Genomic DNA, 12186 nt, shown 5'->3' on the forward strand with positions numbered 1-12186 from the left:
TCCTATATAATAAAACCCTACAATGCAAATCGACGGAACAGTGGAATGTCCCGCAGAATGACCGGTCGCCATGACACGCTGACAAGCACTGACCACCAGAGGGCAGACGCTCGATGCAGAAGCTGCCCCCCAGGTGGTCAGTGCGCTCCCACAGAGGGAGCACCACTCAGCCGGAAGCCGAGCTCAAGGCTGGCAAATGCAGAGGCGGTGACGGGAACCTTTCCCACCTCTGCAGCAGCAGCAGTGCTAAGGAGCAGCGAGCTGAGTGGTAAGGGGCAGCGAGCAGCGAGGATAATGCGCGAGGAGTTGCAGACTGTGAGGGGGCACAGGCCAGGGTAAGGACCAGGCCTCTAGTTGAGTTAATAAAGGACTCTTGAAGATGTTGAAGAATTTTCAAACCTAAGGAGTGCATTCCTAAGAATAAAGTTGGAGGAGACACCGTTCAGTGTTGGGGCCAGCCCAGCATCCCAGTATGCAGGTCACTCACTGATTTGTTAGTGCATACAATTAATCCCATGGAATCAACCACCAGGAACCAGCACAATGTGTCAGTGGATCCTTTTCGACCTTTATCCCAGGCAAATGTGTGGTGGTAGTAGATGTCAAGGCATGGGAAGGAACTGAAATATTTCACTAAAATAGAGTCTAATTGAAGCAGGATCTGGTGGTCTAGAACTTGATAAATGGAATCATACTATAGTTTGGTTTTCATTTCATGTTTATCATTTTTATCAAATTATTATATATATTTTAAAATTATTTTTACTGATTTTAGAGAGGGAGGGAGAGGGATAGAGAGAGATAGAAACATCAATGATGAGAGAGAACCATTGATCAGCTTGCCTCCTGCACACCCCCTTCTGGGGATCAAGCCCGAAACCCAGGCATGTGCCCTTGACCGGAATCAAACCTGGGACCCTTCAGTCCACAGGTCAACACTCTATCCACTGAGCCAAACTGGCTAGGGATATATATCTATATATATATATTGATTTCAGAGAGGAAGGAGATGGAGAGAGAGAGAGAATCATCAATGATGAGAGAGAATCATTGATTGACTGCTTCTTGCACGTCCTCTACTGGGGATTAAGCCTGCGACCCAGGCATATGCCCTGACTGGGAACAGAACCGTGACCACCTGGTTCATAGGTCCTTTTGGCATAATGGAAACTGAGCGAGACTTGGGAGACAGAACACAAGGGTTTGATTCCTATGGTTCTGCTGTATAATAAGTGAGTCTTGGGCAAATTTTCAAAGTCTAAGTGTATTCCTTTCCTGGGCTGTCATAACAAAATACCACAAACTGGGTGGCTCACAAAGAGAAATGTATTGTCTCACAGATATAGAGGCTACAAGTCCACTATCAAGGTGTTGGCAGGGTTGGTTCCTTCTGCGGGCTGTGAGGAAGGATCTGTTTGAGGCCTCTCTCCTAGCTTCTAATGTTCTGCAGGCAATTATTGCCATTTCTTAGCTTGTAGATGCATTACCCCATTCTCACCCCCCATGCTCATATGGTTTTCTACCTGTACATCTCTCTCTGTGTCAAATTTCCCTCTTTTAATAAGGATATATACTCATATTGGATTAGGGCCCACCTTACTGATTTCATTTTAACTTGATTACCTCTATAAAAGCCCTATCTCCAAAGAAGGTCATCTTCTGGGGTACTGGAGGTTAGGACTTTAACAAATGAATTGGGTGGATCACAACCCACAACACATAGCTAGTTTCCTCAGCTGCAAATGGGGTTCATGATAAAATACTTCCTCATACTATTGTAGTGGTGGTGAAAGTGCCTCAAAGAGGCTTGGTCCATAGAAAAGCAGAGGGTACCTGGTTTGTCTGAATGTGCACTTGCCTTGGGAGTGTTTGGGCCAGACCGTGTCCCTAGGGAGCAGGGCTCCAGTGGGTACTCATGCTGTGAGTGTCCACCACATGCGAGCAGGTGCTTGACCAAAGCATTTTGATGATGGTGAAGACACAAGGCTGGAGAGAAAAATCTGAAGACAGATGAGTCAGCACTATAAGAAGTCCGATACTAAGTGTGGGTGAGGAAGTGGAGCCCAGGACACTCCATACATTCCTTACTGAAATGAACACTTGTATTTTGGAGGGTGATTTAGCATTATCCATAAATGGAGAAGCAATTCTCTAGGTATATACTCTAGAGAAATGCTTATACATGTCCCCAGGTAAGATATGCAAAAATGTTCATACCAGTAACCATTGGTTGGGGGGGAAAAAAAAAAAAGGAAAGGAAAAAGAAAACCTAATTTTTCTAAATATGACATGTTCATATAGAGGAATACTATACAGCTGTTAAAGTAAATGAATCAGAGCAATGTGTATCTCATGGATGAATCTCACTAGTAAAATACTGAGCAAAAAAAAAAAAAGACAAGTTGCAGCCAAAACTGGTTTGGCTCAGTAGATAGAGCATTGGCCTTCAGACTAAAGGGTCCCAGGTTCGATTCCTGTTGTGAGCACATCCCCAGTGTGGGGTGTGCAAGAGGCAGCTGATCGATGTTTCTCTCTCATTGATGTTTCTAACTCTCCTGTTGTGTTTCTCCTGTTTGAGCAGCGCCGGCTCAAACAGGCCACCCATCCCTCTCTCTTCTTCTCTGTAAACAATCAATAAAATATATATATTTTTAAAAGACAAGTTGCAGAAGAATATATGCGATGCGTCAGGCAAAACTAAAAGCTGTATTGCTCAGGATACATACACAGTTATATGTATAAAGAGCATAAAAACAAGTGTGGGAACAACAAACACCAAATTCAGGAGGGATGTCATACAGGGAGAAGGAAAAGTACAAGCTGAGCTTCAGCTGTTTCTTGTTTGTTTGTTTGTTTGTTTGTTTTTTACTCCCCCCCCCAATTGATTGTTTACAGAGAAGAAGGGAGAGGGATAGAGAGTTAGAAACATGGATGAGAGAGAAACACCAATCAGTTGCCTCCTGCACACGCCCTACTGGGGATGTACCCGCAACCAAGGTACATGTCCTAGACCGGAATCAAACCCAAGACCCTTCAGGCTGACGCTCTATCCACTGAGCCAAACTGTTAGGGCATGTAGTATTTTTTTTTTTAAATGAGGTCTACAACTAAGGTGTATCATTTCTTTATAACTTCCTGTTTGTTTGAATTAGGCCTTTTTTTTCTTTTTTTTTTTTTTTTCTTTTAAGCCAGGGCTGGGGAAGCCTTACATAAAACAGAGGGAGAAGCTGGGCTGACTTGTGAGAAGATTCAGAATTGCTCTTGCCAGCCCTGGAGCCCAGACCCCACAGTAATGGGAACTGATGGGCCACACCGAAAGGCTGAGTCCAGAAACGTCTCCTGTTGAGGGGAGGAAATGAAGGGAGGACATTTTGATGCTGCCCCCTCTGGTTCTGAACCTAGTTCTTGGCCTGCACCTGAACCCCTGGGCTGCAAGAACCCCAGGTGGAGGGGATGGGGGTAGAGGGGTGTGGAGGGCTACAGAGCCATCTAGTACCCAGGCCCATGGATGCACATGCCTGCATGTCTTACTCACACCAAGCACACCCATGCAGGCTGCCACCCCCACTGACACACACTGCCTTTCAAACAACAGTCCACAGCGCCTTTACAGTCCTTCAAGCAGGCACACACACACACACACACACACACATACACGCCCCCCCCCCCTCACCACCCACCCCGGCCAGAACCCCAGAGCTGGAGCTGCTGCAGAGCCGGTGGCAGGCCCCCAGCACCTCTCCAGCACTGCGTTTTTCCAGCAGATCTCACTCCCTCTACCGTATTCTCTGGGAATTGGTGTCTGACGCGGCTGCTCCGGCACATTATTTATTTATTTCCTCTTCCTCCCGCCCAGACCCTCCTGTCAGGAGAGCTGCAGCCCAGACGGAGACCGCAGGAAGCTACAGGACACAGGAGGCAGAGGGCGGCAGGAGGACCTCGCAGAAGCCCCCGCCCGGCACACCAAGCTCATCAAGTCTCCCCGTGGCCATGAGCACCCGGCAGGAGACCAGAAGAGAGGGGGGAGACTCCAGCAGGAGGGGGCAGGGGGCAGAGCTCCGGGACCGAGCCCACCTGAGCCAGCAACGCAGGCTCAAACAGGCCACCCAGTTCCTGCACAAGGACTCCGCCGACCTGCTGCCCCTGGACAGCCTCAAGAGGCTGGGCACCTCCAAGGACTTGGTGAGGAAGCCCTCTCCCCTTCCCCAGACCCCCCCAGAAGACCTCTGCCACCTCCCCCCCCCCCATCTCTCCACTCCCTACCCTGAGGGGGGGAGTGATGACATTTAACTGGGGACCCTAAACCTTCATATCCCCTCCCTCACTGAGAGTGGGAACAGGCAGACCCGCCGACTTGAGGGGCTCCCTCTGATCATTCTCAGCTCCTCATCAGGAATATTTCCATGACTTGTGGCTCCGAGGGACCCGATTCTCATTGCTCAACTTCCCCCTCCCCAAACCCAAGGCTTATCTTGGAGTGAGCTCTGCTGTTTGGGAGTAGAGGTTTTTAGGGGCACGGAGCCTCTGGAGTGGTTGATTACAGCTGGAGGGCCTGGAGGATTGGCCAGTTTAGGGTTATGATTTCCTTCCTCTCCCTGAACCAGAGCCTCTCATACCAGCTCTGGCCATTCATGTGCTTTCCCCCCTCAGAATGAAGCCTTAAGGCCTCCATCCCTGCCAAAGCACAGGGTTTCTAACAGCACTGGCCAGGCCACCTGCCTCCTGAGGGCCCCCTTCCTCCTCTCAGCCTCCCTCCAGGCTCCTTTCCTCCCATCTTCCCGCAGCAGCTCTGACCTCCAGAGGGAATGAGGTAGGGTGGGGGGAGGGGGGTACCCGTGGGAGGTGAGTGGTCAAGGGACCTGCGTATGTGCATTCCCTCAGAGAGAGGGGTGAGGGGCATGGGCTTTGGAGACACGCTGCTTAGATTCAGATTCTGCTCTGCTACTTGGGCAGGTTACTTTATGTCTCTGCCTCAGTTTCTTCACCTATTAAATGAGAATAAAAGTAATAGTATCTACCTCATAGGGTTGTTGCAAGGGTTAACATGAGCTAAAACCCATAAAAGACTTAGAACAGTAGCCGAGTGAGAGAAAGCCATGTGTAAATGCTAGTTATTAGGATTCCTTCAGCGACTGTGCTACTTAGCCTGGGAGAAAGGAAGCTCTGTAGGATGCAGAGAACCTGGCATTGTATCTGGCCTCTTGGTCGTAACAGAGAGGAAGGCTTTTGTACAAAGGTCTGGGGGCACTCCGTTCACTTAGGAGGGTGGGTACTCCTGCAACCTGAGGCACAAAGGCATTTCTGGGGGCCTCAGGCCACTCCGGCAGCTCCTGCTACCTGAGAACCTCACAACTCTTCCCTGCCCTTCTGGCCCTCATCCTACTTTCCAGATTCCTCCCAGCCAACTGCTCCCGCTCCAGAGCCCTGACCAGAGGCCAGGCAACCCCCTAGTCCCGCTCAGCAGCCCCCCAAAAGGAAAGGTGATCAGACTAAGATTTCAATTGAGAGAACCTCCTCTTCGCAAGCATGGCAAGCACAGCCGAGAAACCACGGACAGTGAAGCAGGTTTTTTGGTCTTAGGGCTAGGACCTTTCAGCTTTACCCTTAGGGGACCGTGGATTTGGCCCTGGAGAGGGCCCCCCCCGTGGGAAAGGTGGGAGGAGACCTGGGAACTGCGAGCTGCTCTTTCTGGCCATTCCCAGAGCTCGCTGCCCTTTTCCCAGAGTTGGTTCTCCTGCTGGCAGCCTTGCTGGCGGGAGCAGCCTCAAGGGCCTCATTAGGCCAAGGGTGGAAAAACAATCCCAGGCTCCCACGGAGAGAGGGCAGGTGGGGAAGCATGTGTGGAGCCTGGAAAGACACAGTATTCCTCAGCAAGTATATGCTGGGCTCAGCCCAGCAAAACAGAAAAATGAATGAGATGCAGACCTACCTGGTCTCAAGTACTCGCCCAGTTAATGGGGGAGTGAAATCCAAAAAGAACATCTGTGAGGAGCATGACTAAGGGGAGTGCCCCAGCCTTGTGTGTGGAGGGAAGAGCACAGAGGTCAGAGAGCGCTCCCTGGAGAAGGTAAACCTGCACTAATTACCAAGATGCATGTGGAACCCCAGACGTTTCTCCTGATAATTTAGTTCTTGAACAAAGTGTGTTGAGCTAGTCATCCAGTCTCCGGAATAGGCGAGAGCAGAAGCAAAGGCACGGAGGTGGGAAAACAGCCTGTGCAAGCAGTATGAGCAGGTGGCCGGGGCAGGAGTGGGGTGGGGTGGGGTGGGGTGGGAAGGGTGAGCTGAGGCAGAGTCCGGCAGTGACCAGGTCATCTGGGCTGAGGATCTCCTTAAAAAGTTTGAGCTCTACCATGTAAGCAATGGGGAGGGGGGTGCTTTGATGGATTTTAAAAAGAGGAGTAACATGTTTTATTTGAACACTTCTCAAACTTTAATGAGCACACCAATGATCGGGGCATCTTGTTGGAACTGAAACTTCTGATTCAGTAGCTTTCCTGCATTTCTTCCAGGTGATGTTAAAGCTGCTGATATGAGGACCACACTTTGAGGAGCAAGGGTTTTAGATAATCATTGGCTTTGAGCAGGTGTAGTTGAGAGGCAACAGTACTAGAGGCAGGTTCTTATGAAGGCAAAGGGCATCCCAGTGAAGCAGGAGAGCTGGGGTGAGTCTGGAATAAAGGCAGCAACAGCAAGTACGATGGACTATAAACACAGGAGGCAAAACTGGTAGACTTTAGAAAGAGATTGGTCTGTGTTGGAGGGAGGGGGTTGCAGGTGAAGGAGAGTCCAAAGATGACTCCCAGCACCCTAATTTTAAATATTTTAAGTTTCTCCTTTTTTTTTTTTTTTACTTTGATTTTTATTAATCACACCATCAACCCTGGAACCTGCAATCCATTCAAGGATAAGGTCAACAAAGCGGGGGAAATGTCCAAACAAACAAACAAACAAACAAAAAAACCTGTTGTAGACTTGAGACAGAATTTCCCCTAAGCATAATACTAGTTCCTGAAATGTACCATCAGCCAATATTAATCAGTCAAACCCAGATGGGCTATTCCCTTCCCATTTCTTCATCGCTGAGCAATTCTTGGGGTCCCAGGAAATGGCATGATTTGATACTGGGTTCACTCTGCTATAATGATCTAACTGCTGGGAGTCTTGGGTAAGCTCCTGCCCCTTTCTTACTCCTGTGAGACTCAGGACTGGGTGGGAGTAGAGACAATGTCCTGGGACATCTGAGGTGGGGAACCAAGCAGCCTGGATACTTGGCTTCAGACCTATCTTCCTTCATTGTTCTGTGATGGAGCTAGCAGCCGCATAGCGTGATCCAAAGACGCCTGTTAGAAGGAAACCAGAGTCGGAGTCAGGGAGAGTCTCCCCTGGTGCAGGCCCTGATGCATGGCCAGGAGAACAGGAGGAAGACGAACACGCCAGAGATTCCAGCTCTTCTGGTCAACTGCAAGGTGAGAGGCCTCCCAGGGCATGGCTTTCCTTAACAATCCTGCCTGTGACTGGCTCACTTCACCCACTCTCCTTTCTGCCCTGGGTATCGAGGGAAGGGAGGAGGGAGAAAATGAATCTCTCTCCTAAGCCTGGACCAAAAAGTGGGATCCTCTATCTCCTTTACTCTTTGCCTCAAACCATCTTCCCTCTATGTGCACTTCCACCATGACTCCCTTTCCTTTATCAAAGTATAATCTTTAAATGTGAATATGTAAATGATCTTCAGGGTGCTCTACATATTAATAATAGTGTGTGCCCGGATGGGTAATGCAACCCTCCTGGAAAAGCTCATGTGATGGCCTGGTCATCTCTGAAGCCATTTAGCCACCCACCAATACTGAACCTTCCTAATAAATGCCCACTGCTCTTAGGCCACTGTCTTCGCTCAGCATTTCCTCTGCCTGCTTTGCAATCATTTTATGTCCACATTCCACAATCTTGTAAGCCTCAAATGTTACCTCTGCCTTGAAAACTTTCAGTAGGAAACAGCCTTTCCTCATAGGACACTTTACTGACAATCCTTTCATAGGTCTTAAGACTCTATCATACAGCAGTTACATTTCACTTCCCTTAGGCTCTGAAAAAATAGTATTCATTGCTGTGCCTTCCAGCAATATCTATACATAGTAGATGCTCAGTAAATGTTTGGAATGAGACCTGGCTGGTGTGGCCCACTAATTAGAGCATCAGCTTGTCCCCAGAGTCATGGGTTCGATTCCTGATCAAGAGCATGTACCTTGATTGCAGGCTCACCCCAGTTGAGGTGTGTGTAGGAGGCAACCAATCGATGTGTCTCTCACTAAAAAAATCAATGGAAAAATTATCCTCGGATGAGGATTTAAGAAAAAAAGTTTGGAATAAGAAAACCATGTGTTTGTGATATGCAGGTGTAACCCAGAATGTCTGTATATGTCCTAAAGAAAATGAACGGGTCTTCCTTTGCTTCCCATGGTGAACGTCTCTCTTGCTCACATTTGAATTTCCCAGCAAGGTATTCCAGTCTCCTCATCCCTCCCCCACTCCAACTAGATTTCTCTAACCTGGTGGCCCTCAGCCTCCCAAGAACTCCTCTAGACCAGGAGTGGGGATAGTCTGGCCCGTGGGCTATATAAGGTCCATGAAGTCATTTGGTCTGGCCCTGCAAAGGCATTAGGAGTTGGTTAAATGTTTGACCAAATTGAGTAGGCTAATTTTTAAAAAAATATATTTTATTGATTTTATACAGAGAGGAAGGGAGAGAGAGAGTTAGAAACATCGATGAGAGAGAGTCATCGATCAGCTGCCTCTTGCACACCCCCTACTGGGGATATGCCCGCAACCAAGGTACATGCCCTTGACCAGAATCGAACCCAGGACCCTTCAGTCCCCAAGCCGACGCTCTATCCATTGAGCCAAACTGGTCCCGGCTGAGTAGGCTAATTTTTAAGTTGATAATTTTGTATGGCTCAAGAATGATGTTATAAATATCCAAATGGCCCTTGGCAGAAAAAAGGTTCCCCACCCCTGCTCTAGACAAACAGATATCCGTTTCTGGTCAGATTGTTCCCAAACAGATAGACTCAGTATCCCATGCAGCTCACTTCCTTTTTTTTATTATTTTTTTTTAATCTGAGCCAGTTTTTTCTCAGTTGTACAAGTGCCATGAAAACCACTTTTAAAGACACAGTTCATTCCTTTCGTCCGCTTCTGAAAGGCTGGGAAGGTGGAGGTCCCCAGGCCATTCTCCTGGGACTCATTGAATCTCCCACCACCCTCTTTCTCAGTGTCAGGACCAGGTCCTTAGGGTGGCCGTGGACACAGGCACCCACTACAACCAGATCTCCGCTGGATGCCTCACCCGCCTGGGGTAAGAGTATGGCCCCAAATAGTGGATGGGGGATGGGGCTTCCTTTGGAGTGAGTGATGATATTGTGAAATTAGATAGTAGTGACTATATCTGTGAATACAAAAACCCACTCAATTGTACACTTTAAAAGGTGATGACTCCCACGGTATATGAACTATATCTAGCTGATCGAGCTCTGACAAGGCTTTAGACCCTATGTGAGGCCAGGGATTGGATGAGAACCCAGTGTGGTGGGGGGGACGTTAGCTGCCTAAGGGAATAGGAGTTGGGGCTGTGATGGCAATAACCCTCCTTCCCAACCACAGGTTAGGGAACAGGGACCCAGCACCTGGACTCCCACCCCAGGTGGAGCAGCTGGAGCTACAGCTAGGCCAGGAGACTGTGGCATGCTCAGCTCAGGTGGTGGGTAAGTCCTCCCTTAATCAAAAACCTCACTTCTCATCTCTTCTACCTTCTCTCCTGTGGGAAGAGGGTGAAGGGGGGAGCAAAGGTGGAATTTTAGCCTAGTCAGCACCAGACAAGGCATCCCCAAAGGTGCTCTGATTATCCCCAATATCTGTGCCAAGATTCTCAGACCTGGGGGGTGGAGTGGGCGAGAAGGGGCATGCACTGACGTGAGGGCAGCAGTGACCACCGAGTACCCTCCAGTCTCGTTTTCATGTGGCTCCTGCAGATGTGGAGAGTCCTGAATTCTGTCTCGGACTGCAGACTCTGCTTTCTCTCAAGGTAAGGAGGACACTAGCACTTTGGGGCCTGACCAAGGGCTGGGAAAGAGGCAGGAAGCACAGGTGTGGAAGCCTGGGTCAGGACCCAGTGAAAGACATGATATGGGACTGCAGCTTTGCTTCCTAAAGAGTTTCCTGATCTGCCTACAAGTGAAAAATATGGAGCACCGGGTCTCTCCCTGACACAGGGGTCCGGGTGAATGGAAATGGGGAAGCGGGAGGGGGAACAATTAAGAGGTGGCTGGGAGACAGGTTACCTGAGGAGGCAACCTCACATTTCCCCTCCACACCCCACAGTGCTGTATCGACCTGGAACACCGAGTGCTGCGGCTGAAAGCCCCCTTCCCAGAGCTGCCCTTCCTGCCTTTGTACCCAGAGCCTGGCCAGTGACTGCTGGCCCCATCAGTCCCCAGGGGGAAGCACTGTGACTTAGGGAAGAGCCATGAGGGGTACAGGGACATTACTGCAGCCAGGGAGTTGGGGATCGCTTTGTCTGTGCCTTCTGTCACCACCCTGATCCTACTGTCCTATTACCCTGTCAGCCACATTCGTCTCTGCTTCTTGGCAACTTCCCTATCCCCCAGGAGCTTTCCCAGAGGGCCCAGGATCTCAGGGCTCTGGCTTCCCTCTTCTCTCTCATTCCCCTCCAGAGAAGAGCAAAGCCAAATCAGGACTGCAGAAAGTGACTCAAGCGTCCTGGCCAGTGTGGCTCTGTTGGTTGCGTGTCATCCTGTGCAGAGAGGTTGCCAGTTAGGGCATATGCCCAGGTTGTGGGCTCGGTCCCTGGGGAGGGGTATGCAGAAGATGCCTCCCTCACATCGATGTTTCTCTTTCCCTTCCTCTCTCTCTAAAAATCAATTTTAAAATACATTTAAAAAAATTATACAAGGAAAATGGGGTTAGAAACTGGCCTCCACCTGCCCCCTGCCACCCCAAACCTCCTTGACTACCTTCACTCCCACATCTCTCATCTCACTTTCTGGGCTCATTATCTTTCAGAATTAGATGGCCCACTTCACCAACCAGCTCCCCATCCCGGCTGGTGCCTACTGTTCTGATTCTGCACACGCCAGCTCACAGCTGAGTGGCGGGTGGAGGGACACACTGAACGGAATGATTCAACACACTAGGAAGGTGGCTTAGTAGAGGAATGCCAGTTCACAAGGCTGGGAGCTCTGTTAGTTACCTTTTCTGGGCTTGCAAACACCTGAAGCCAGTTATTATTTGATTACCCTGCACGAAACCGTGGATATACCTCTAGTATTTGCTCCAGATATTTGTCCTCCACTTGCTTTTTCACCCACTGGGTCCCTGAACTTCAGGGTGTGTGGGCAAGAGCCCTGCAGAGAGCTGCCCCCAAAGGTGAACAGGATGGAGGGGTTGTCAGTACTTAGAGTCCTTATTTCTAGGACTATCCATCTCATTAGACCTTCTTCCTACCCCTCATCTTGGGCTTCTTGAGCTAGACCTTGTCTTGTTTTGAAATCTGTGGCTTTCTGTCCCCTGGCGGGCTCTAAGCCACAGCAAAGGGACAAGGAGGCTCTTCTGACTTCACTGTGGAGAAGAATCCAAACCTTAAGAAACTAGACCCCCGAGTGTCTTTCTGGCTGGTTTGAGCCTCTAAAATCATGGACGTAGAGGAAGAGAGTGGTGTAACGAATCTGACTAGGGAACTAGGACCTTGGGCTGGAAACAAAATCTTGAGCGTGGGGCAGGTTAGCAAGGAACTGCCCTGACACCCAGCCTTGCCTTTCTCGGCTAAGTCCCCGCCCTTCCAGGGCCCTCGCTGTCACAGTGCTAGGACCCTGGTCCCTCACTGCCTCGCTCCACGGCCTCTGCTTTCCTGGCCTCACCCTGCTCCTCTCGCTTCTGCCTCCTGCTGCTTCTGTAATTGTAGACACAGACTGCAGACTCCAGGCCCTAGGGCTGGCCCTCAGCTCAGCTGCTTCTCTATTTGAATAAACACCTATTTCTCTATGGTGATGTCCTCCTTTGTTCTTCTTCCATACCCACCAGAGCTGAATGAGAACTCTGCCCTTATTCCCTTACAAAAGGAAATATGAATGTGGACCCTTCCCCAGAAACACCCATCAGGCTGGGGTCAAT

The 12186-nt window shown here is 49.6% G+C and overlaps 1 protein-coding gene across 1 annotated transcript; it reads left to right on the forward strand.

Moving 5' to 3' along the window:
• Positions 1 to 3772: 3772 nt before the first annotated feature.
• On the forward strand, positions 3773 to 12057 carry NRIP2 (nuclear receptor interacting protein 2). The gene is made up of 6 exons (XM_036454755.2): positions 3773 to 4182; positions 7317 to 7469; positions 9273 to 9355; positions 9661 to 9761; positions 10029 to 10081; positions 10378 to 12057. Exons 1-6 carry the CDS (start codon positions 3991 to 3993, stop codon positions 10468 to 10470), a joined length of 675 nt encoding a protein of 224 aa, XP_036310648.2. The 5' UTR covers positions 3773 to 3990; the 3' UTR covers positions 10471 to 12057.
• The last annotated feature ends 129 nt before the right edge of the window (positions 12058 to 12186 follow it).

Source organism: Pipistrellus kuhlii, unplaced genomic scaffold, assembly GCF_014108245.1.
Source record: "Pipistrellus kuhlii isolate mPipKuh1 unplaced genomic scaffold, mPipKuh1.p scaffold_m20_p_3, whole genome shotgun sequence".
Lineage (NCBI taxonomy): Eukaryota > Metazoa > Chordata > Mammalia > Chiroptera > Vespertilionidae > Pipistrellus > Pipistrellus kuhlii.